General features: G+C 40.6%; 1 protein-coding gene across 4 annotated transcripts in view; it reads left to right on the top strand.

The window, feature by feature from the left end:
* Positions 1-599: 599 nt before the first annotated feature.
* Positions 600-24,854, top strand: part of LOC135711972 (muscle calcium channel subunit alpha-1-like) — a 56,694-nt gene continuing 32,439 nt past the window's right edge. Inside the window, exons 1-3 of one of the 4 annotated variants that reach the window (XM_065234942.1) lie at positions 600-2,434; positions 2,495-2,582; positions 2,806-2,913. In XM_065234942.1, the coding sequence (XP_065091014.1) occupies positions 2,205-2,434; positions 2,495-2,582; positions 2,806-2,913 (426 nt within the window). In that variant the 5' untranslated portion in view covers positions 600-2,204. The remainder of the gene's footprint in view (positions 2,435-2,494; positions 2,583-2,805; positions 2,914-24,854) is intronic. The other 3 variants (XM_065234943.1, XM_065234944.1, XM_065234945.1) reach the window with 3 other exon arrangements.

The following is a 24,854-nucleotide window of genomic DNA, read 5'->3' as shown; positions in this document are numbered from 1 at the left end:
CGAGCCTAATTGTCAAGGACCAAACACTATTATCTGGCCAAACGTAGGCCATAATCCCAAAGGAGTTTTCCCTTCTCGGTGTGACCAAGGTGGCCTTGCCACGGTCGACCGATCGTACTAACGAAGGACGACGCTTGCCATCCCACCGTCCAGCAACGCCCGCATGGCCCGTCATCCGCTCGCTTCGCCAATCTATCGAGAGTTTCGGCCGCACAGTAGGACAGGAATCACTGTATTGGCCATCCCGATTCACCAGCAGCGGTATGTACCGGTACAGCGAACAACGCGAGTAGGCTACACGACACATATTACACGAAATTATGAACACAGAACAATACGCACATAATACAGAAAGTGACGAATAAATGCATTCAAAGAAAAGTGAAAGTTCTCGATTGATTTTAGAATAGGTCCTATCTTCATTTGTCTCATTTGTCGATAAAATAATCAATTGACTAAATTTGCTTTCTACCGCGATCTAAACGATGGATTTGCAATATTGATACATGTTCAACAGTTCAAGGTTTGAGCCTTTGATTGCATGTGTCGATATTACAAATCCATCGCTCAGGTTGCGGTAGAAACCGAATTAAGTTAATCGATTCTTTGATCAAAAAATGGAGATAGGACCTATTCTAAAATCAATCTAGAGGTCTTCGTTTTTGTATCGTGAAACCCTCTGATTACCCGGTGGCTAGCCGACCCTCGGTGTTCCGGAGCTTGCTCTTGTTGCCTGAGTCGACCGGGTGCTGTATGTTTGATCTCCGAGTAGGTAGTTGGTGAGTGCTGAGTTCTTACATCAGTTATAAAATCAACAGCCGCAAAATTTTCTAGTATTTCTGTATGTTTCTCAGAAGATACTAATCTGAAGATTAAAAATAATCAAGAATATCGATACGCTGTCTGCATATTTATAGCTTTTTAGGGATACCCTAAACTGTTGATCTCTGAGTCATACATCAAGGATGGTTTTTCATAAGAACTTATCTACCCTAAATTACCACTTCGAAAACATGTGAGATTTCAATCCAAATTTTGGAGTGGTCCGTTGACTCTGAGAATGAAAAAAAGTGAACAGGTCTAATATTTGACATATATGTTAAACCCAGGATCTACACTACTTCTATCCAATTGTGTATATCAGATTGACCGAGTAAATTTTACACGCAAAACAAACGGCATTTTCAAAAACTGTTATCTTGATTTTCTTACATCCCTGAGATGATCTCCTATAGATTTTGCATACGAGCACTGTAATGGTAGTTCTTACAACAGCCTTTAGTGAACAAACAACTTTTTTCAGAGTTAATTGTTTCATACAAACCCATTCAAGAATAATTGTCTAGGGTTAATGTATTTAATTCATGAAATAAGCGAATACTAATTTTATACAATTATTGGAAATGTCTTCCGACGAACACACTATAGAATATGTTCACGTGATTCCTTAAAAGGTTTTTTTTTTTTCCATGTTGGGGACATAATACCACCGCGACCATTACTTTGATCTATTGTGGTGTACTCCTTAAAGTCTTAGTTAGATTTTTTATACAAAACTGCAAGAGAATCTTACATTCCCCGTTTGTGTGTAGGTATAATCTCATCGGCATGTAGAATTTAGAGAGAAATCGATTCGTTCCTAGGTTTAAGCAATAACATAATATAATAATAAGGAATAAGGTGCATAATGAAAAAAAAAATATGAAAGTTTAAGAGTTTGAAGTAACATTTCCTCCTAAATACTAAAATCATTGCCTAAAACTATTGCTTACACTTGGTTCAAATTTATTTATTGAAAATGATACAACGATTAATGATATTGAAAAAAACGAAATCTGAACTTCAAACAATTGTAGGATTCAGAATCATAAGGGCCTTACTAACCAAACAAACAGTTTGTTGCATTAGCTACACTTTAGCAACATAAGCGTTTTTTTATTTTTTATTTTGTTTGTCAGAATCAGAAGAACAAATCAAACATCAAACATCGTTCGTGAAAAAAACTGGTAGTATTTTTATCGATGGAATTAGTATAGCCCTTATGAATCAGGAAAACAGAATTGTAGATCATTTTCATTTAAAAGTTTATTGGACAAATCCTGAGCATCACTACTAATTGTGATTTTTTTCATTTCAGATTCCGAGTCTTTTGTCACTGGCTATGCAATCACAGCACATTTGGCAACATAATATTGGTCTGCATTATGTTTTCATCTGCTATGCTGGCAGCAGAGGACCCTTTGAATGCAAATTCTGAACGCAATCAAATTTTAAATTACTTCGATTATTTTTTCACTACAGTTTTCACTATTGAGTTGCTTTTAAAAGTGATTTCTTATGGGTTTTTGTTTCACGATGGTGCATTTTGTCGATCAGCCTTCAATCTTCTAGATTTACTGGTTGTATGCGTTTCGCTGATATCCATGTTTTTCAGGTACAACATGATCTCAATCATTACCAGAATATAATATAATTTGTTTTTATCCATTGCCAGTTCTGGTGCCATATCTGTAATTAAGATTCTTCGAGTTTTGAGGGTTTTGAGACCACTTCGTGCCATCAATAGAGCTAAAGGTTTGAAGGTAAGTTTCAGAATCATAAAGATAATTTTTGTTTGTAAATAAAGTCATAATCATTCATTTTATATCAAGTGCAGGGGTCGATCATTGTTCATCAGCCATGAGTAATTAACTTTTAACTTATTCTGTATTACAGAATTGTTTTTTTTTAATATAAAAACGGACAATACGACTTACATGGTAAAAGAAATTAGTTATTTCATTTTAATTTCCTTTCGTTTCTCAGCATGTAGTTCAATGTGTTATTGTAGCAGTTAAGACAATCGGAAATATTGTTCTAGTAACTTGCTTACTACAGTTTATGTTTGCGGTAATAGGAGTTCAATTGTACAAGGTAGGAAAGTTGCTTATTTAAGAAAACATACTGTTTGGATTTCTTTCTTTTTTTGTGTTATTCATATCTTGAAAACTGTTTGTTTCTAGTTTTCGTTTTATTATTAACTTAAGCAGCTAAGTAAAACTTTTTGGGTTTGATTATTAACAAATTATAATAAATACGCGGTTACTTACAAACAAGAGACCGTACATTCTAAGAATGGAATTGAATTAACGTTTTGTCTTTTATGCACAAAATTACACGAAGATATTTGTAAATCTTGATCATATTTATCCCAAATTTAGTGACAAATTCGTGAAACATTCTAAAACGTGTACATCATTTCGATGACATTCGAACCATGCGATGGTAGAGGATAGCTTATGAACAAATTTCGGTTTTGATTTTAAATGAATTGCTAACCACACTGATACAGAATTTAAATTTTTATATGTTTCAGAACAAAATCAATTCTGATAAAAATTGCATGAGTTTCCTTAAAATAAGAAAGTAGAACGTGACCGGTTAATTAAAATAAATTGATCACCAACTTGAGATGGGCAATTTGCTCCCGAGTTGTTCTAAAGACCCGATTCACTAAAGTGAGCTGATGACCGGCGGTTTTTTTTTTACGAATCTCAGCTCATCTCTGCTCAGCTCACTGATATCACAAGTCTGAACCATTAAATCCATCGCGTACAGTGGGACTTTTCAGAAAAGGTTTCATACAAAATTCTAAATTTTACATATAAAAAAATTAAATGTAAAAAAAATGATTTCACTTGCAACTGTAAACAGATACGATCCAGGGAAATCGGATGTTGTAGATCACTTTTTATTTCGCTTACGTTTACTTTGTACCTATAGTTGCGGTATGAGGGTTGTGTCAGAACAATGATTGAAAACCAGATAAGGTTATTTTTCATCAATAGCTCTCCTAAAATAAAGCAGATTTGCATTTTTCAAACTTAAAATTAGCCCAAAAATGACTTAAAACAATTTATTTTCCTGAAGATTTTGACTTCTTTGCACCTATAGTTGCGGTAGTGTTCCCATAATACTGGAACTCATAAGAAACCAATGCATTCCACTATTATAGCAACCAAAGTTAGTAACTACCACTACTACTGGAAAAGTTAATGGAGCACGAGTTTTCGAAAAATGTATACAATTTAATTACGATGTAATATTTTTTCAGCAAAATACAGATTGAAAGCTACAGTTTGACATATAAAAATTGTACTTACATCGTTAATTAATTTTTTTAATAAATAAATCATCTTAGTTCCTCCACTACTGGCTCACCCACTCTAGCAGCTAAGCGAAAACTTGACGTTTCGATAAAGAGCGTATTTGTCGGTTTGGATCAGTTTCCACTTCACCGGAGGTGTAAAGTGATCGATTTCGTTTCGCGTGAACTGTAAACTGCGAAATCAAGAACAACATGTGAAAAGGGCATACAAGCTTTTTGTAACAAACCTTCTTATGCCCTTTTCTCGTCACCCATATGACACCAACGCAAACCATCAACATCACCGGATAGGGAAGCTTTTCCCTTCCCGATGATGTTATTAGTTTGTGTGGGCTACCCTCGGTTGGCGAGAAGAGGGCCTACAAAGGTTTGTTTACAAAAAGCTTGTATGCCCTTTTCATATGTGGCTCTTGTAATTAAGAAATTGAAAAATGGTCCACAAAGGCTTGTATATAGATCGCAGCCAAGTGAAAATCTTACATAAAATACCCGATTTTTCACCAGCGCATAGAGAAGTACCTAGAACAAAAAGCTGGCCAAAGTAAGAAAAAAACATATTTTGAGGTTTTCTATGTGGTTTTATTTTTGTTGTATATGCTGCACAATGTGACCACGATTCAAATACGTTAAATGATCTTTAAACACTGATGTTATTCAGCGCTATATTTTTTTTCAAAAAACTACTATTTAGTAACAGCTCATACCAGACGTAAACAAAATGATCATTGGTCAATATTTCTCAGGAAATGACTTCCTTGTATTCAATGCCAACTAGATGATGGGTAATAGTCCCAATATTTTAATGTTTTAGCTTGTTTAGTCCAATTTGACTCAAAATCAGTAATACCTACTTTTAACATGCCTAATATCACTCAAAACAGCAGTAAATAATGTTTGCCAGTAGTCCTAGTAACCCTCTGTGCAGCTTGAAAATGTAATTGACAAAACTTTCACTTCGCTTGGAACCAGACTTGGAACTGTTAACAGATACAATACAGCGAAATCTAATATTGTGGATCGCATATTTTTCACTTCGTTTACTTTTTCACGCATGCAGCTGCTCGTGAAAAGCATATAGCAGCTAATACAGTTCAAAGTGAAGTGAAATCGGAAGCAAGTGGAAGTCATGAAATTTCGCTAGGAAAAAAGGTTGTGGACGAATGGTTGTGGACAAATGGTTGTGGAAATCTTTCTTTTCGCAGTTCACAGTTCACGTGAAACTGTATATAGATCTAAGCGAAGTGAAAATGTCATACAAAATACTACATTTTTCACCAGCGTGAAAAACGCAATTCGCAAATATTTGACTTGGAAATGTAAACAGATTCGATCCAGCGAAATCGGATGTTTGTGGATAACATCTTTTTCGCTTACGTTTACTTATTTTATGCATGCAGCTGCTCGTGAAAAACAGCAGCTAAGTGAAAAGTGAACGTTTCGAGAAAGAGCGTATCTATCAGATTTTCACATCCAACCTTTTTCGCTAGCGAAATTCCATGATCACTGAAATTCGTGTTAGTTACCCTAATAAAATAACCATAAAAGAGAGCTTAACGACGTGTTCAGGGTAACATCCAAACAATTTGTGGGATAGTTTACTCATCCGGAATACAGTTAGTTTATGTATTTGTTTATTAGGGTAGCTAGCGCTAGCAAATCCGCATAGATGTACAAAGTACAAAGTACAAAGTACAAAGAAAGAGCGTATCTGTCAGATTTTCACTTCACCGGAGGTGTAAACTGATCGATTTCGTTTCACATGAACTGTAAACTGCGAAAAAAGGAAACTGGAAAATGTTCCACAAACATCTGTTCCACAAAATTCGATTTCACGGGATCGTATCTGTTTACAGTTCCAAGCACAGTAAATTTTTTGTCAATTACATTTTTCACGCTGGTGAAAAATTGAGTATTTTATAACAGATTTTCACTTCGACCTCTATACAGGCCTTAAGCGAAAAGTCGATGTTTCTAAAAAGAGCGTATCGGCCAGATTTTCCCTTCACCCAAGATGTAAATTGATCGATTCTTCACGTGAACTGTGAATTACGAAAAGGGCAAATTGAAACCACAACCTTTTTTGCTGGCGAAATTTCATGATTTTTCACTCGAACTGAAAAAGGAAAGACAAAACTACCCAGCGGTTGAGTTCTTTAAACTTACTATTGAGTTATGCCTTTCAGTCGCTTTCACGTTTCTGGAGTAACATGTCAGAAGGGCCTAACTCGAAAATGTAAACAAACTTTTTTTTGTGTGTTTCGCATGATGACGTGGGCATTTTACGCTTCCATTAATAAAAAAATGCGTAAAATACATGAAAACATACATAAATTATTTTGAAAGAAAAGGCCTAACTCATATTACTCAATTTTTGAGTTAGTCCCTTTTAGTGCAAAAGGGTATAATTAGAATCGGAACTTTTCACGAGATAAGCCTTTTTGTTAAAAGTTTTTGTTTATATTTTCTCTCTCATTGTTGTATTTCTTTCATTATTTTTCGTATTAATTGCAAGTCGAATTAATTGTTCGTGATAATCGCCGGTCAGTTTATTATGATGGAGAACAATCGTGAGCATAGCAGAGGATTACAGCTTTTGTTGGGTAAATATTCTTTTAATTCATGATTGTAGCCGAGATTGTAGCATTATTTAAAAATATTCAATTCCAGAAGCGGCAGAAGTTATCCTCAAGGAAGACATTGATGTCAATATCGGTGTTGTTTGCGAAACACCAACCGTAGCGCAGTATGAGGAAGTGAATTTCACAGGCTGTCTGGCGTCTGGAAATTGTTCCCGGAACACGAGTGTCTCTTTCGCCAATATTGCTGCATCAACTCCAATTAGAGAATTTGGAGACCCAGTGATATTTCCTGCTCTGGACCTTTCCCAGTCCTTCATAGAAGAAGCACCACTCGATTTGTCGTACAGAAGCAATGAGACGTGTAGTGTTCTCGATACCCCACTGGACTTAGCTCCTGTCAGTCGTAACGAACGTACTGCATCTATGCCAGTGAATGACTGTGCTCCACTAAATTTGGCTCCTGTGAATAAAATCATTTCTAGATTGCCTATTACATTTTATCAATCGGTTAACAGCAGCCAGCAAGCTTATGCTCGTAGCCCTCTGGCACATCTGGACATGAATGTTATTACACATTCTCACACAGGTCCGTACAAAAACAGCAGTGCTGTTACGGTACCCAGTCCGGCATTAGCTCGCAGTTTTGGTTACAAAGTCCAACCACGATATGCAATGCACGATACTTCTGCCGGTAGTGTCCAAGCCGTGGCTCAGCCGGAACATTCAATCACCAGTGCTCACACAATAGAGAAAAGTCAACCAATGCGAAACACGGATTCTTGCGACACCAGTCGTTCAGGTACTTCATTTAATGATCGCGATCATGGACATAGTATTAATTTATGTTCAGAAAAATCAGCGGGAACAGATCAGAAGAAGGAAGCTCCGCTAATCACAGATGAGGACTGGATTCCACGAAGTGATGAAGATGATGATGAACAAGTTGGTGACGCTACTCTTCTGAACGATTTTTCGATACACGAATACTTTGAGCCGTATCGTAACCAAGCAGTGATTGGGGACGAGGATGAAGAAATCGTTGGCGTAAAATCTTGTGTTGATCCAAAGAAGTGTTTACAGTCTGATTACTCCGCAGGTATTTAATAATGTTTTGTTCTGATTAAGTTGTGGTTATGAATATAGATTTTATGAACAGGTCCGTCTTCCCGATCCGCTGTCGTTGGAATAGATGACCTTGGATTTATCGAGTTGGAAAAAGAGAACGTCATAGTCAAGCTTAATGCTCTTCGGAAACGAACGAAAAATAGAAATTTAAAAGAGAAAGGACTGGAATACAGCCGATACAATGGTGCCAAGGTTGCAGCACGCAGCGTTAAGCAAGCATGTGCCTGCTCAAAGCTTCGCTGTGACGAACAATATCACGACGATATACGTAAAAAGATTTTGAATAATTTTTTGAAGCTTTCGTTTTCTGCGCAAAATCAGTTTTTGAGTTGCCATATCGCTGTATCGCATGTGAACACTCATACGGTGAGCTAAAAACATATTTATATTTGTATGCTTTAAATTTTATTCTGCATTTTATTTTAGGTTGTCAATTCGAAAAGAGAATACACTGTAAGATATTTTCTTCCAGGAGTTGGTGGGATGGCACGAGTGTGCAAGTCGATGTTTTTGGCCACGTTGGATGTTACATCCAAAAAAATGAGATGCTTAACCGTGAAGAAATTGAACGGCTTGGGAGTCAGTGCCGACGATAAACGAGGTGATAATAGTAATAGAAATCCAATCAGCATCGAAGCAAAACAATACATCGAGGATCATATTCTATCATATCCAGCCTATACGTCCCACTACAGCAGGAAAAAGTCATCAAAGTTGTATTTGTCAAGTGACCTGAACGTTGCAAAGATGTATGAAATGTACAAATCAAAATGTACAAAAGACAGCTTAAATCCAGTCCACTATAATAGCTTTCGGCTTATATTTAAACAGTTTAATATGAGCTTCCGCAAGCCTAAAACGGATACGTGCTGCGAGTGTGATAGACTGAATATACAAATAAAACAACATGCTAACACGGCGGAACTTGAAAAAATCCAAGCCATCCAGCGAGAGCATCAAGAACTGGCGCAGTATGTATACGCAGCGAAAAAAAGGGATGTACAAGATGCTAAGGTCGATCATACGGTATATACCGCATCGTTCGATTTACAAAAATGCCTGCCAACACCCCATCTTTTGTGCGGGCAAGCATTTTACAGCCGGCAACTATACACTCTCAATCTCACCATTTTCGAAACTTGCCAGGGACGAAACTCCGCTCGATGCTTCCTGTGGGATGAATCAAAGGCTCGCCGGGGATCACAAGAAATTGGGTCGTGTATCCTACACAACCTTCGGTCTCTACTAAATGAAGATTCTTACTCTAAAGTTCGTGTTGTCAAACTTTATTCAGATAGGTGCGGTGGACAGAATCATAATATTACAATGTGCATGACAATGAGCCTTTTCATTGAGGAGTGCAAAAGAGCAAACCGAGAAATGACCATTCAGCATAACTTTATGGTCAGTGGCCATAGCCATATGGAGGTGGACTCTGTACACGCTGCCATTGAACGGGCCAAGAAGCAGAACACGATGGATATTGAAACGCCGCGGGACTGGGCGGTTTTTATATCCCAGGTTAAAAGAAAAATTCCGTTCAATGTTACGGAATTAGAGCAAAGCGATTTTTTCGCTTTAAAATCACTTGAAGCCAGATATAAACGCCCAAAGCATAACTCGTCAGGACACCTAATCAAATTCAAACAAATCATGCAGTTTGAATACCGCACTACCTCTCCTGGCGTTGTATTTTATAAAACGAATATTAAGGAACAAGACTTCTCTAGTTTCACTTTGGGCGATGAGAAAGTATTTCAAGACACAGATATGCCTCTCCCTCAGCTTTTGCCAATAGAAAAAGAACCGATTCCATTACCCAAGGAGAAGCTGAATGATCTTAAAAAGTTGATGCCATTCATTCAGAACAAGCAGTATTATGACACGCTACTTAAAAATCTCGTGGCACCAAAACGAGGCAGAAAAAGAAAACTGATTGAAAAAGACCACTTCGATGCTGATTTGGATCCAAACACTGACGACTGGCCAGTGGAATATTTAGAGGCAGTCGACAACGAGTGGCCTATGTAGTACAAATCACTCACTGGTTTCCCAGCAAAAACCCATCAACCCAGCAAACCCAAACAACCGTTCTACAATTATTGTTCAGCATTGTCATCAATCGTTATCCACATATATTAATACAAATACAATTTATTAAATAAAATATGTTGAACGTTACAAATCTAACTCTTATTAGTGTAGTCCGTAGTCTTATAACGGAAAACATTATCAGTCTAACTTTCCGCTTTCTTCATTGATCGCCACGTAGGTGTTGTATTCTACAAAGCTATAGCTTATAATAACAATCTTGATTTCTATTTTTCTGCCCGTTCTACAATCTTTTCAACGGTATTTTTGTTGATGAAACTGCTTTTTCTGAACAATACGATAGAGGCGGTCCATAGCCTGTACGTCCATTTAAGGGTGTCAGTTGGATACGTAGATGACTAAATCGTCGGCCGTATCGGCCAATTAATACCCAACCCACCGGTTTTATCACAATAAATAAAGAATTCAAAACAATCTGCAGCTAGTCAAAAAAGATCTAATCAAAATGCCATGTAAATAAAGATTCAACTAAAAGGTTCTAACTAAAATTAAAGACAAAATACGTGCTAACAGAAAGGGTCTAACTCAGGGTAACGAGTATAAAGGGACTATTACGGTTTATTTTCACATTTTCGCATTTTTTACATGTTGGTAGTGGATTTTCGACGGATATGATGCATTATACTTAAAGCTTTCGTTTTTGTGCTTCTTTTAGTGTTCCTTAATGTTTTCTATAATGTTACTGTTTTAAATAGGATTTGAAAATTTATACCAAAATTTGAAATTTATTTTTTTCAAAACTGTCAAATTCTAGATAGGCCCTTCTGACATGTTACTCCAGCCACGAGCGCTATCGTTATAAAAGAGAGTTTTACGACGTGTTCGGGGTATCATCCAAACCATTTGTGGGATAGTTTACCCATGATTACCGAGTCCGGTAATTTTTTCGAACTTTCAACATCTGAACTTTTCGGTAAAAATCATGCATAATTATTCATTAGTTTTAAAGCTTCAAAACAAGGAAAGCTTCTACACAATGGCAAGATTTGGTTATTTAAACAAGGTTGGCAGTGTTTTGAAATTTAAATTTAGTGAAACAGCTTTTGAAATTAGGGTTAAACCTTTACCAATTGTTCAGCTGTTGAAAGTTCGGTAAAAAAATTATCGAAGTCGGTAACCATTTCTAAATGTGTTCTTTTTCGTTTATCTGTAAATATTTTTAATTAGAAATGAAAACCCGGTTTTTAAGTATGAATTTATTGATGCAGCCAGTAGGTTTCACACACGGTCGACTTACGCTACTAATGTTCACTCCTGTGTTGAGATCCTCGTTGAGATTAATACCAAGGGAAGATGTAAAGGATCTGGTACACGGTGAACTTCAATATGTTCTCGCCTTCCATATTGCAAATCGGCTTGAATAAGATCCATTCCGGTGGCCTTCACGGTGAAGCTGGGATGCATGGATTGAACGTAAATTTTCTTGGGGTTTCTACCAACATTGAGTACCGGTCAGTGCCTATGAAAGTACCACAAATTGCTGTGATTTTTAGCAATTATTGAAAATTAGTTTACTTTTATATTCCTTTTGTTACTTTCGATTACTGGGACTACTACGATTACTTGAATAAAATGTGGAATTACAATCATGTTACTCAATTATTCACAGATTTTCAATCTCACATATTGAGGATTTAATGACTAACATGACAACAATACACGCTATAGTTTTGAAACGTAAGCATGACCATCCAAAACAACAAATCTTTGCGCCGAATTAAAACAGAAAATCATAGCAAAACCGAAATTTAAAAGTTTTATTGTCAATCTTTTATTTTAGTTATAATGAGACTCCACTGTATTTTTTCCTTGATTTGTTTTCCGTCGATCTTGTTTTCCGTGCTGAGCACCAATTCTACCGACGCCAGGAAGGCAGCTCCCACACCTGGACCCTACCTATCAACCCATCAACTCATGAACCGGGGACCAACGGCTTTACTCAGATCATCCCGGCGGCACCGACTGGGATTGAACCCAGGCCTGCTGGGGTGAGAGGTAATCACGCTTACCACTACACCACCGGCACCGCTAAGACTCGATTGTAGTATTTGTTTAAAATCATCTGTAAAATTGTAATTCCTCATGTAATCCAAATAATCATAGTAATCTCAGTAATCAAATGTATTAAAAGTAATCCAAAGTAACGAAATAACAGTTAAACATACTTTGACGAAACATGTATGTATTTGCGTGGGCGTACTTCGGTTCTGGTGAAAAGAACCTAGCAAATTGTTTACAATAGTTGATAGGCCCTTTTCAAATGTTACGCGGGCATTAATCGTGTGTTCATTTTTAGTAAGCAGGGCCCCGCTGTTCTGTCAATTTTTGTTCAGTAGATGAACAAAAATTCACCAGTCCTGAGACTCAGATTATCCGGATATTTTTATTTTTCAATTTTATTAAATTTTGGCAATTAACAGATGTGCCATTCTACATCAGGTCACATTGGCACCTAAAAACAAATATTTAGAACAGTATAAAAGAAAACTGTATAAGGGAGAATAAATTTGAAATTTCACTATCCGGATATCCGGATAGTTACTATCCGCCTGATAACCATCTCAACGTTTTCTTATTTCATTTTATTTCAATATTTAGCACTAGAAAGCATGATATTCTGTATACTGAATATCAATTCAACGATATTTCATGTGTCTGAAAGAAGTTATATTGAAAAAACTGAAATATCCGGATAGTTGCAGTCCCAGCTCTAGTCTAGCTAGTAATATTGTTTTGATTTGAACAAAGTTGATTTTGTGTGCAATGATCTTTGACAGTGTGCAAAGCACAAACGAAGTGACAGGCTCGAAAACTTTGGTGACGAACCTGCTATTGCAATTTTTCAGTGTACCATATGGCAACACTACCATAGAGGTAACTCTAAGACTAGAAGGTCCCGAAATAACGTGCTCAACTTTTTGGCTCAGCTCTGGTACTCTCTTCGGTCCCAAGCTAATCGATTCACCCCTCGAAACATAAGAAAAACCAATAACCCCTCATTTTATCTGTCAAACTTTCATAGCGAATCAAAACAAACATTGCGTAGTACTAGAATTTCGACTAGAATGGGGAACGTTAATCGTTTGGTTGGGACCAATAGGCTAGTCAAGTAGTGAGCCATTCCGTATCGAGCGCTGAGCCAGTTAACAGCGTCCTGGTCTCTTCATACGACACTCGTTTTTTTACCGCGTTTCCATCGCTCTCGTGTTAAAAAAAGTGTTCAGGTGAATCGCGCACGGTTTTCGGAAGCAGCTATCGTAAGCTGAGTCTTACGTATAGACTGTCCATCTTTAACCCAGTGATTGATCATCATAAAATCATCACCATCATCATCGCACCATCTCCGTCAATAGCAGCAATAGTAGCAGCAGCAAACGGAATACCTAGCTGCACCGGCTGATAGGTTGTTTACACAACCGGCACAAGTATAGTACAATACATTTTGCAAGTCCATTGCCTCCCTATTGTAGTTTTGTTTTGCCTCGTGGCGCGTGGCTCTGTCTCTCACCCCTGGTAAGGGAGTATGGTTCATAGTGAGACAACTTGTTGCAACTAGATATAAGTTTTTTTTTCTCGATTTTTTTTTCTCTTAAATTTGCTTGTACGCCGTGCAAAACATTTAATTAATAGTAATTGAAATTAATCAATTGGAGAAGGTTTTTATTTTTTTTCCTTCTTAAGCGGTTGCGCACCGCTTTTGCGCAACACTTATGGCATCTTCCGATGCCAACGTTGCGCGAACCAGGTATTACCAACCACTTTCGAAAGGACCATGGGTTGTCTTTTTTCGGCCTAAAAATAAACCCTTGAAAACTCTCGATATTTCGAGAGACTTGCTGCGTAAGTATCCGGGAATCTTGGTACATAAGGAGAGATTCAACAAACTGCGTGTAGAAGCACCGAATTATGATGTAGCAAATAAAATTGCTGATCACGAGTTGTTTAGTGTTGAGTACAACATCTACATCCCTTCTCGAGATGTGGAGATAGAAGGCGTGGTATCCGACGCGAGTCTGTCTGTCGAGGACTTGAAACGTGCCTCGGGTTGTTTTAAAAACAGAAAAGTCACAAGCGAGCTTGTAAAGATACTGGATGTTAGGCAACTGCATTCAGTGTCTTTACAAGATGGCAAGAAAGTTTATCAGCATTCAGACTCGTTTCGGGTGACTTTCGCTGGTTCAGTTCTCCCAAACTTTGTCAAAGTTGATGGTGCTTTTTTTCCGGTGCGGTTGTTTGTACAGAGGGTTTATAATTGTACCAACTGCAAAAGGCTGGGACACTCGGCCAGCCATTGCGGCAACAAAACTCGTTGTGGCAAATGTGGTGAAAACCACAAAGAGGATTCTTGCCACAAAGAATCAGTAAAATGCGCTTACTGTGGCGAGAATCCTCACCCTTTGCAGGAGTGCCCGATGTACAAGCAGCACTCCGATAAAGTGCAGCGTTCAATCTCTGGACGCTCCAAGCAGACATATGCTCAAATGGTGAAGGCTGCATCAGCCGTCCAAGAGGCAAACCAATTTTCGATTTTGTCAGCTGAAGAATCGAACTCTGACTCATCCGATGAAGGTGATTCTACGGTGGTACACGCACCTTCAAAAATGGACGGATCCACAAAAAGAAAATGCCCCTCCCCGAAAGTGCGCCGTAAGAAAACTAAAGTCACCTTCAGAAGATTGGCAAATTCCCAGGGTAATGGGGATGAAAAAACGAAACCGAAGGCTCCTGCTGAACCAATCCCTGGATGCAGCAGGAATTTTCCACCATTGCCCAAAAAAGATAATAAAAATAATAAAGCTGCTCCTCAAACTTCTCAAAAGAAATCCAAGTCCGAACGAGGTTTGCTAGCTTTTTCGGACATTGTGGAATTCATATTAAATATGTTCAACATACAAGACCCTCTTAGAAGCTTAGTTTCTGCCTTGCTTCCAACATTAGAATCATATCTTAAGCAATTGACTGTTTCATGGCCCCTCCTTGCATCAATCATATCTTTCGATGGATAATTCGTCGAACGAGGTTGAAGATATGATCACTGTGCTACAGTGGAACTGCCGTAGTCTAGTGCCTAAACTAGACTCGTTCAAATTTTTACTTCACAATTCTGATTGTGATATATTTGCTCTCTGTGAAACATGGCTTTATTCCGATAAAGAACTCAACTTCCACGATTTTAACATTATACGCCTGGATAGAGACGATTCTTATGGAGGAGTACTTTTAGGGATCAAAAAGTGCTACCCTTTCTACAAAATTTCCCTTCCTGCTCTATCAGGCGTCGAAATCGTCGCTTGCCAAATAAATGTGAAGAACAAAGACCTTTGCATAGCTTCAGTTTATGTTCCACCAAGAACTTCCATTAGCCGTAGTCAACTCTGGAATCTAGTTTCGATTCTTCCATCCCCAGTATTAATTCTAGGTGATATGAATTCCCATGGTACTGGGTGGGGCGATCTATACGATGACAATAGAGCGGCTATTTTTTACGATTTATGCGACGATTTCAACTTGACTATTTTGAACACTGGTGAAGCGACACGTATAGCAAAACCTCCGGCTCGAGAAAGCCGACTCGACCTATCTTTGTGTTCAAGATCGCTATCATTGGATTGTATGTGGAAGGTTATCAATGATCCCCATGGTAGCGATCATTTGCCAATCATCATTTCAATTAAGTGTGCCCCTCACTCTGCAGAACCATCTCGTGTTCCATTTGATCTTAGTTAGCGCTCAACTTCCGAGCCGATCAGTCGATGTTTTCGGACGAGCAATTTCGGGAGTCGATCACGGACTATATAGTACGTTTTTGTCAGTTTTTCTCGACCGTCGCAATAAGTTTTGTGTTCGGGGTTCACCGCGACTTCAAGCGCCACGATGTCGCGTCGCGAAAATACGTTTCGCGTCGATTATTCGCAGTTTCCGAAGCTTCTCACTCACGACGAAATCCATAAGTTCGTCGGAAAAGAACTCGGTCTTTCGCGCGAAAATGTACTTCAACTCCAGCCAAGCAGGCGGTTGGGATGTACCTTCGTGAAGGTCAACAGCCTCGAACTAGCCGAGAAGATCGTGGAACAACACGATGGCAAGCACGAGTTCGTGTTTGATGGAAAGTCGTACAAGCTACGCATTACGATGGAGGACGGAGCGGTGGAGGTGAAGTTCTTGGAGCTCCCCGAAGGCATCTCCAACGACCAGGTCGCAGCTTTCCTCGCCGATTACGGAGAGGTTATCAGTGTTCGTGACTTACTGTGGGACGACCGTTATAGCGATTTCGGCGGTGTCAAAACCGGTGTTCGTGTGGCTCGCATGGTGGTAACGAAGAACATTCCTTCTCTCGTAACCATCCAGGGCGAAGAAACTGCGGTGGGGTACAAGGGGCAGCGGCAAACCTGCTTGCACTGCCGTGAGTTTGCACACATTGGCATTCCATGTGTGCAAAACAAAAAACTGCTGGTACAGAAGCTCGAAGCAGACCAATCGTACGCGAACGTTACGAAAGGCAAACCAACACCGACCAAACCTACACCAACCAAGCCAACACCGACCAAGCCTACACCGACCAAACCTCCACACAAGCCTTCACCGAACCCATCGGATCTGCGAAAACCGCCGATCGTTAAACCAGGCCCATCGGGTCTGCCTCAAAACCTCACTGCAACAAGTGAGACACGCGCTGTAGCTGCACAGCAGAAGAGCACGATGCTGCCCCCCGCTGCTCCCGTTGCCGCGCAACAAAAATCCACCACAGCGCAAGCTGTCGTTGAACTATCGCCGATTTCCATCCCGATCGGCCCTATCGTATTGAATCGCAGGACCGATGGCAACGAAACGGACAGCTCACAAGCATCGCAGCTCTCAAACAGCAGCCGACGCAGTTCTCGCCGACCGCCGGGTAAGAAGATGCGGCACTCCGGAGAAAACACCACTACCACTGCCGAACACGGACACGGACAGATTTCCGATGAAGACATGCAACAATGATGGAGTACATCAGCTGTAACATCGGAACTGTCAATATCAACACGATAACCAACCCAACCAAGCTAAACGCCCTTCGCACGTTCGTCCACACGATGGATCTCGACATCGTATTTCTGCAGGAGGTTGAGAACGAGCAACTTGCTTTGCCCGGCTACAACGTTGTCTGCAATGTCGACCACGCGAGGAGAGGAACGGCGATTGCCCTCAAGGAACATATCAAATTCTCGCACGTAGAAAAGAGCCTGGACGGGAGATTGCTCGCCCTACAGATACACAACACTACGCTCTGCAATGTGTATGCCCCATCGGGTTCCGCTCTTCGTGCCGAACGAGAGCGGTTCTTCAACAACACCATCGCCTATTACCTTCGTCATCGCACCGATCACATCATCTTTGGAGGCGACTTCAACTGCGTGATTCGACAATGCGATGCAATGGGACAAAACATGAGTCCCGCTCTTCAAGCCACCGTATCCCAATTACACTTGCATGATGTGTGGCTGCAGCTCCGTCCACGAGAGATGGAGTACACCTACATCTCACACAACTCCTCGTCCAGGCTCGATCGGCTGTATGTAAGTGCTGGTCTGCGAGAACAGCTGAGATCGACAGCTGTCCATGTGTGTTGCTTCTCGGACCACAAAGCCGTCACTGCGAGAATTTGCCTCCCTCTCCCCGACAGAGCGCACGGTCGTGGTTTCTGGTCTCTCCGTCCCCATCTCCTAACAGCAGAAAATATCGACGAGTTCCAAATACGGTGGCAATACTGGACTCGTCAACGCCGGTATTACCCGTCGTGGATGGAATGGTGGTTGTCGTGCGCAAAGCCGAAAATAAAATCTTTCTTCCGATGAAAATCGAAACTCGCATACGACGGTTTCAACCACGAACAGCAGCGTCTCTTCGATTTACTGCGAAATGCGTACGACAACTACCAAAACAACCGTTCCACGCTCACCACCATCAACCGAATAAAGGCTGAAATGCTTTTACATCAGCGGCGATTTTCCGAAATGTTCGTTCGGATAAACGAGACGTACGTTGCTGGTGAGCCTCTATCAACCTTTCAACTGGGTGAGCGAACCCGACGAAGAACCACCATCGAGCGTCTGAGGAACGAGAGAGATGAGATAATCGACGATTCAACTGCTATTCGGGATCATATGGTCCAATATTTCACCAACCTGTACGCTCGTGGGAACGTAGATGAAGAAGAAGAATGCGGCCCTTTCCACTGTGGGAGAGCTATCCCCGAACAAGATGCCGTGAATGAAGCCACCATGAACGAAATAACAACGACTGAAATCCTTTCTGCCATCCGGACAAGTGCATCCAAAAAATCACCGGGCCCCGACGGGCTACCTAAAGAGTTTTATTTGCGAACATTCGACGTGATTCACCGTGAGCTGAATCTGGTCTTGAATGATGCCATCAGATCAAACTTTCCAGCGCAATTTGTCGATGGGGTGATTGTTTTAGTGAAAAAACGTGGTACTGGGGAAAGTGCACGCTCATACAGGCCAATCAGCCTGGTCAATGTGGACTATAAAATTCTTTCGCGAATCCTTAAGCAACGGCTTGAAAATGTGCTACGTACCCACGGTGTATTAACTGACTCTCAAAAGTGCTCAAATTATGGAAGAAATATATTTCAAGCCACACTCGCAGTGAAGGACAGAATCGCACAGTTAAAAGCAAACAGACAGAGAGGGAAATTGGTCTCTTTCGATCTCGACCATGCGTTTGACCGTGTCGACCAAAGTTTTTTGTTCAAAACAATGCGAGGTCTGGGCTTCAACACGGCATTTGTGGACTTACTTTCCCAAATAGCAGTGGCTTCCTCGTCTCGCCTACTGATCAATGGACACCTCTCTGCTTCCTTCCCGATACAGCGATCGGTGCGCCAAGGGGATCCTCTTTCGATGCACTTATTTGTGATTTATTTGCACCCTCTCTTGCGGCGCTTGGAGCAAGTTTGTGGGACAGATCTGATCGTCGCATACGCAGATGATATCAGTGCTATCGTAACCGGTGCCCAGCAGTTGGATGCAATGCGAGATTTGTTCAGGCGCTTTGAACGAATAGCCGGAGCACGCCTGAATGAAACCAAAACAACGGCAATTGACGTCGGCCAAATCAATAACCCTGTGACTGTGCCCTGGCTTCGAACTGAAACCACAATCAAAATTCTTGGTGTAGTTTTCGCTAATCCAGTTCGATTAATGGTTAAGCTGAACTGGGACGCACTCGTGACAAACTTTGCTCGGCAAATATGGCTACACTCGCTGCGCAGTTTGTCGTTACACCAGAAAGTGACACTCTTGAACACCTTCCTGTCGTCGAAAATGTGGTATATGGCGGCAAATTTACACCCGACGGCAGCACACGTGGCGAAACTGACAACCAACATGCGGAAATATCTTTTCCGTGGAATATGTGCATCCGTACCCATGCAGCAGCTGGCACGCAGACGGGAGGATGGTGGCCTCAACCTACATCTTCCAGCAATGAAATGCAAGGCGCTGCTCATCAATCGGCATTTACACGAGATCGTTTCCCTTCCTTATTACAATTCCCTTCTCATCCAAGTAAATCCACCACAACCAAATTCCCTTACAGATCTTCCCTGCCTAAAGCTAATCCTAAACAATTATTCAAACTTCCCTTTCCAAATACGCCAACACCCTTCCGCCGATCTCATCCATCGCTTCTTCGTAGAACGCACCGACAAACCGAAAGTGGAAACAACAAACCCCGAGATCAACTGGCCCCGAGTGTGGAAAAATATCGCTGCCCGTGGTCTGCTACCTACGCAGCGCAGCTATCTATACTTGTGGGTAAACCAAAAAATCTCTCACCGACGGCTGCTGTTTACGATAAGGCGTGCGGATGGTGAACAATGCATACACTGTGCTGTGCAAACCGTTGAAACCATTCAACACAAATTTTTTGGCTGCCCTAGAGTACGGGCTGCTTACGATGTACTTCAACAAAGGCTGTTGGTTGTGACTGGCAGTCGACGCTCTCTTCGTTTCGATGATCTCCTTCGGCCCTCACTGGAGGGGATTGCAGCGTATAACAGAACACGGATATTGAAATTGTTATTTGTTTATATCACCTTCATTGATAACAGTAATGGCAGGATAGATATTGATGCATTAAAATTTAATTTTGAAGTCGAGGTTTATTAATTATGTGAATAATTTTTACTAAACATACAAACGACAAATAAACGTACTTTTATAAAAAAAAAAAAAAAAAAAAAAAAAAAAAAAAAAATCTTACAAGGAACATAGATTGGCAGAAATATGCAACGGCGGTGACAATCGGTGCCGAATCAATAGATACGCTTCCACCATTGGAAGAATATCGATTCCTCGCCGATTTGATATACAAAAGCTCACTGGAAGCACAAAAAAGAAAAGTTCCAAGTGCGCCCTTCAAAAGGAGACCAGCCACACCTGGATGGGACGAAGAATGCACAAAATTGTATGTAGAAAAATCTGATGCTTTCAAAGCTTTTCGTAGACACAAAACCTCCACTTACTTCGAGGAATATTCAAAGCTTGAGACAAAGCTGAAACAATTAATCAAAGCAAAAAAACGCGGTTATTGGCGCAATTTCGTCGAGGGACTCTCACGAGAAACCTCAATGAACACCTTGTGGAGGGTGGCGCGCAACATGCGTAACCGCTCATCTTTCAATGAGAGTGAAGAATACTCCAACCGATGGATATTCGATTTCGCTAAAAAGGTCTGTCCGGACTCAGTTCCAGCACAAAATATTCTTCGAGAAGCGTCTCCTAGCGGCGGCTCTCTGGATAGACCATTCTCAATGCTGGATTTCTCTATGGCTCTTCTTTCATCGAACAACTCCTCACCGGGAAGCGATATGATTAAATTCAATCTTCTGAAAAATCTCCCAGATATCGCTAAAAGACGCTTGCTAGATTTATTCAATTCCTTGCTAGAAAACAACATTGTACCGCCTGAATGGAGACAGGTCAAAGTAATAGCCATTAAAAAACCTGGCAAATCAGCGTCTGACCATAACTCATACCGTCCGATTGCTATGCTTTCGTGCATTAGGAAATTGTTGGAGAAAATGATCCTTCGGAGACTCGATCACTGGGTCGAATCAAATAACTTGCTATCAAATACACAGTTTGGGTTCCGCAAGAGCAAAGGAACAAACGATTGTCTAGCGCTGCTTTCCACAGATATTCAACTGGCCTTTGCACACAAGGAGCAATTGGCTTCAGTATTCTTGGACATTAAGGGGGCTTTTGATTCAGTTTCCATTGAAATTCTGTCAGACAATCTGCACAGATGTGGACTTTCTGGAATTTTAAATAATTTCTTGTACAATTTGTTGTCAGAAAAGCAAATGAACTTTTCCCTTGGACAACTGACAACTTCCAGAATTAGCTACATGGGCCTGCCCCAAGGCTCATGTCTCAGCCCTCTTCTTTATAACTTTTATGTCAAAGATATCGACAACTGTTTGGCAGAACAATGCACGCTTAGACAACTTGCAGATGACGGTGTGGTTTCCGTAAGAGGTCCACATGCCGTGGACTTGCAAGGACCATTGCAAAGTTCCTTAGATAACTTGTCGTCTTGGGCTAGGAATCTAGGGATCGATTTCTCGCCGCAGAAAACTGAACTGGTAGTGTTTACTCGAAAGCGGTACCCAGCCCAAATGCAGCTTAATCTTTTGGGCAGAAACATTACCCAATCATTGTCTTTCAAGTACCTTGGGGTCTGGTTTGATTCAAAGTGCACTTGGAATGCCCATATTACGTATTTGAAGCAAAAATGTCAGCAGAGGATCAACTTTCTCCGTTCAATTTGCGGCACATGGTGGGGTTCTCATCCGGGAGACCTCATAACGCTTTATAAAACAACTATTCTCTCTGTTCTAGAGTACGGCTCTTTCTGCTTTCTCTCGGCAAGAAAATGTCACCTAATAAAATTGGAACGAATTCAATATCGTTGTCTGCGTATTGCTCTTGGCTGTATGCACTCAACGCATAACATGAGTCTCGAGGTTCTGGCAGGAGTAACACCCCTCCAGAACCGTTTCTGGGAGCTCTCTCTCAGAAAACTAATCAAATGCGGAGTGACGAACACACTTATAATTGCAAATTTTGAAGAAATTCTTGGGCTGAACACACAATCTCGATTTATGAGAATCTACCACCACTACATATCATCAGATATGTGTCTTCCTTGTTATACTCCAGACCGTGTTCACTTCACCAATCGCAGTTCCTCAATTGAATATGATCTGACCATGAAACAAGCAACTCATGGGATTCCCGATCAACTTCGACCTATTATTATCCCGCGTATTTTTACTGAAAAGTACCAACACCTCAATTGCGTGAAAAGATATTTTACAGACGGGTCACGTCTCAATGGATCCACTGGCTTCGGTGTCTTCAATGAAAACTCTAGCGCCTTCCGCAAACTCCAGGAACCTTGTTCCGTTTTTGTTGCTGAGCTGGCAGCAATCAACTTCGCATTGGGGATGATTTCCAATATGCCCACAGACCATTACTTCATCTTCTCGGATAGTCTCAGTTCGATTGAGGCTATTCGGTCGATGAAACAAGGTAGGCACTCATCTTATTTCCTTTCAAAGGTAAGGGAGCAGATGAGTGTACTGGTCGAAAGATCATATATGATTACCTTTGTACGGGTCCCCTCACATTGCTCAATCCCAGGCAATGAGAAGGCGGACTCTCTCGCAAAGGTGGGCGCGCAGGAAGGCGAATTTTATGACAGGCAAATTTCACACGATGAATTTTACCATTTAGTGCGTCAGAGTACCCTTTCGAGTTGGCAAACCGATTGGGACAATGGAAATCTTGGACGGTGGTTACATTCAATTATTCCTAATGTTTCTTCGAGAGCGTGGTTTAAAGACTTGGACTTAAGTCGTGACTTCATTCGCGTGATGAGTAGACTTATGTCCAACCACTACTCGCTAGATGCTCATCTCAATAGAATAAACCTCGTGGACAGCAACATCTGTCGGTGTGGAAACGGTTACGATGACATCGATCATGCAGTTTGGCAATGTACGGATAATTACGCCGCCAGAGAGCGACTTTTGAATACCCTTGAGGCCCAAGGAAGACAACCCTATGTTCCTATCAGAGACGTGTTGGGAACTCGCGATATCTGCTATATGCAGTCGGTTTATGTATTTCTTCAAATGTCTAGTATAAGAATTTAATTCCTTTGTCTTTTGTCTCTCTTTATTAGTTTTTGTTTGTCTTGTCCCCCCGTCTCGATGAGTCTCATCGTCACCCACTGGTCACCCACCATAGCCGGTCGAACTCCAGACGAAACTAGAACCGCACAACCATTCATACTGGCGACAACGCTCTGATGAGACAACGAAACCTTACCCCTAAGCTCCTCCCCTGATCCTATCCTTCGACAATGTACCTCTCTAACCTCGAGTAAGCCGCGAGTATTCGGCCCAACTCCTACTAGACATAGAATTAAGTGAATTTTGTTACAAACAAAGAACAATGAACTATCGGCTCCGTAAAGCTAACGCGATTGAGCCTTCCAAATAAACATACTGGTTAAAAAAAAAAAAAAAAGTAGTGAGCCAATTTAAAATCGGTAGTTTCGTATTGATTGTTGACACTACTACTGGATTGTACTAGCATTTTCACCAAATATACTAGAATGTTTTTTTTTCTATCTCTTTCACTCTACTCAAAACTGAAATGCATAAAAAATTATGTCACTTCGTATGTGGTACTACTGAACTGTCATCCGATTGAGGTTAACCCCGATGGATTTCAATTGTTTTTCAATAGCTAATCTGTTGTTTTCTTTATACCGTTGACAGACATACAAAGCAGTACCGTTGTACCAACAATCAATACGAAACTAACGATTTTAAATTGGCTCACTACTTGACTAGCCTATTGGTCCCAAGTAAACGATTAACGTATCCCATTCTAGTCGAAATTCTAGTACTACGCAATGTTTGTTTTGATTCGCTATGAAAGTTTGACAGATAAAATGAGGGGTTATTGGTTTTTCCTATGCTTCGAGGGGTGAATCGATTAGCTTGGGACCGAAGAGAGTAGCAGAGCTGAGCCAAAAAGTTGAGCACATTATTTCGGGACCTTCTAGTCTTAGAGTTACCTCTATGGTTGTACCAACAATCAATACGAAACTAACGATTTTAAATTGGCTCACCACTTTAGTAGCCTATTGGTCCCAAGCAAACGATTAACGTACCCTATTCTAGTTGAAATTCTATTACTACACTATGTTTGTTTTGATTCGCTATGAAAGTTTGACAGATAACATCAGGGGTGTGTGGATTCATGCAGAACATGCAGGGGTGAGTGAAATAGCTTGGGACTGCTTGGGACCGTTGTTCTGGTACTGAGTGAGCCAAAAATAATAATGATTTTCTTCGGGACCCAGTGGTCTTAGAGTTACCTCTATGGTTGTACCAACAATCAATACGAAACTAACGATTTTAAATTGGCTCACTACTTGACTAGCCTATTGGTCCCAAGCAAACGATTAACGTACCCCATTCTAGTCGAAATTCTAGTACTACACAATGTTTGTTTTGATTCGCTATGAAAGTTTGACAGATAAAATGAGGGTTTATTGGTTTTTCCTATGTTTCGAGGGGTGAATCGATTAGCTTGGGACCGAAGAGAGAGTACCAGAGCTCGTTATTTCGGGACCTTCTAGTCTTAGAGTTACCTCTATGGTTGTACTCCTTTAATCAAGTACCTCAAAAGGTACACTTTGAGGTACTAGCTTAAATAAGTACAACGGTAGTACAACCAACAATCAATACGAAACTAACGATTTTAAATTGGCTCACCACTTTAGTAGCCTATTGGTCCCAAGCAAAC

Source organism: Ochlerotatus camptorhynchus, unplaced genomic scaffold (genome assembly GCF_037179485.1).
Source record: "Ochlerotatus camptorhynchus isolate MF236.1 unplaced genomic scaffold, CSIRO-AGI_Acam_v1.1 ptg000448l, whole genome shotgun sequence".
NCBI classification, from domain to species: domain Eukaryota; kingdom Metazoa; phylum Arthropoda; class Insecta; order Diptera; family Culicidae; genus Ochlerotatus; species Ochlerotatus camptorhynchus.
Note: the sequence above shows the minus strand (reverse complement) of the source record. Positions and strands in the feature narration are given on the sequence as shown.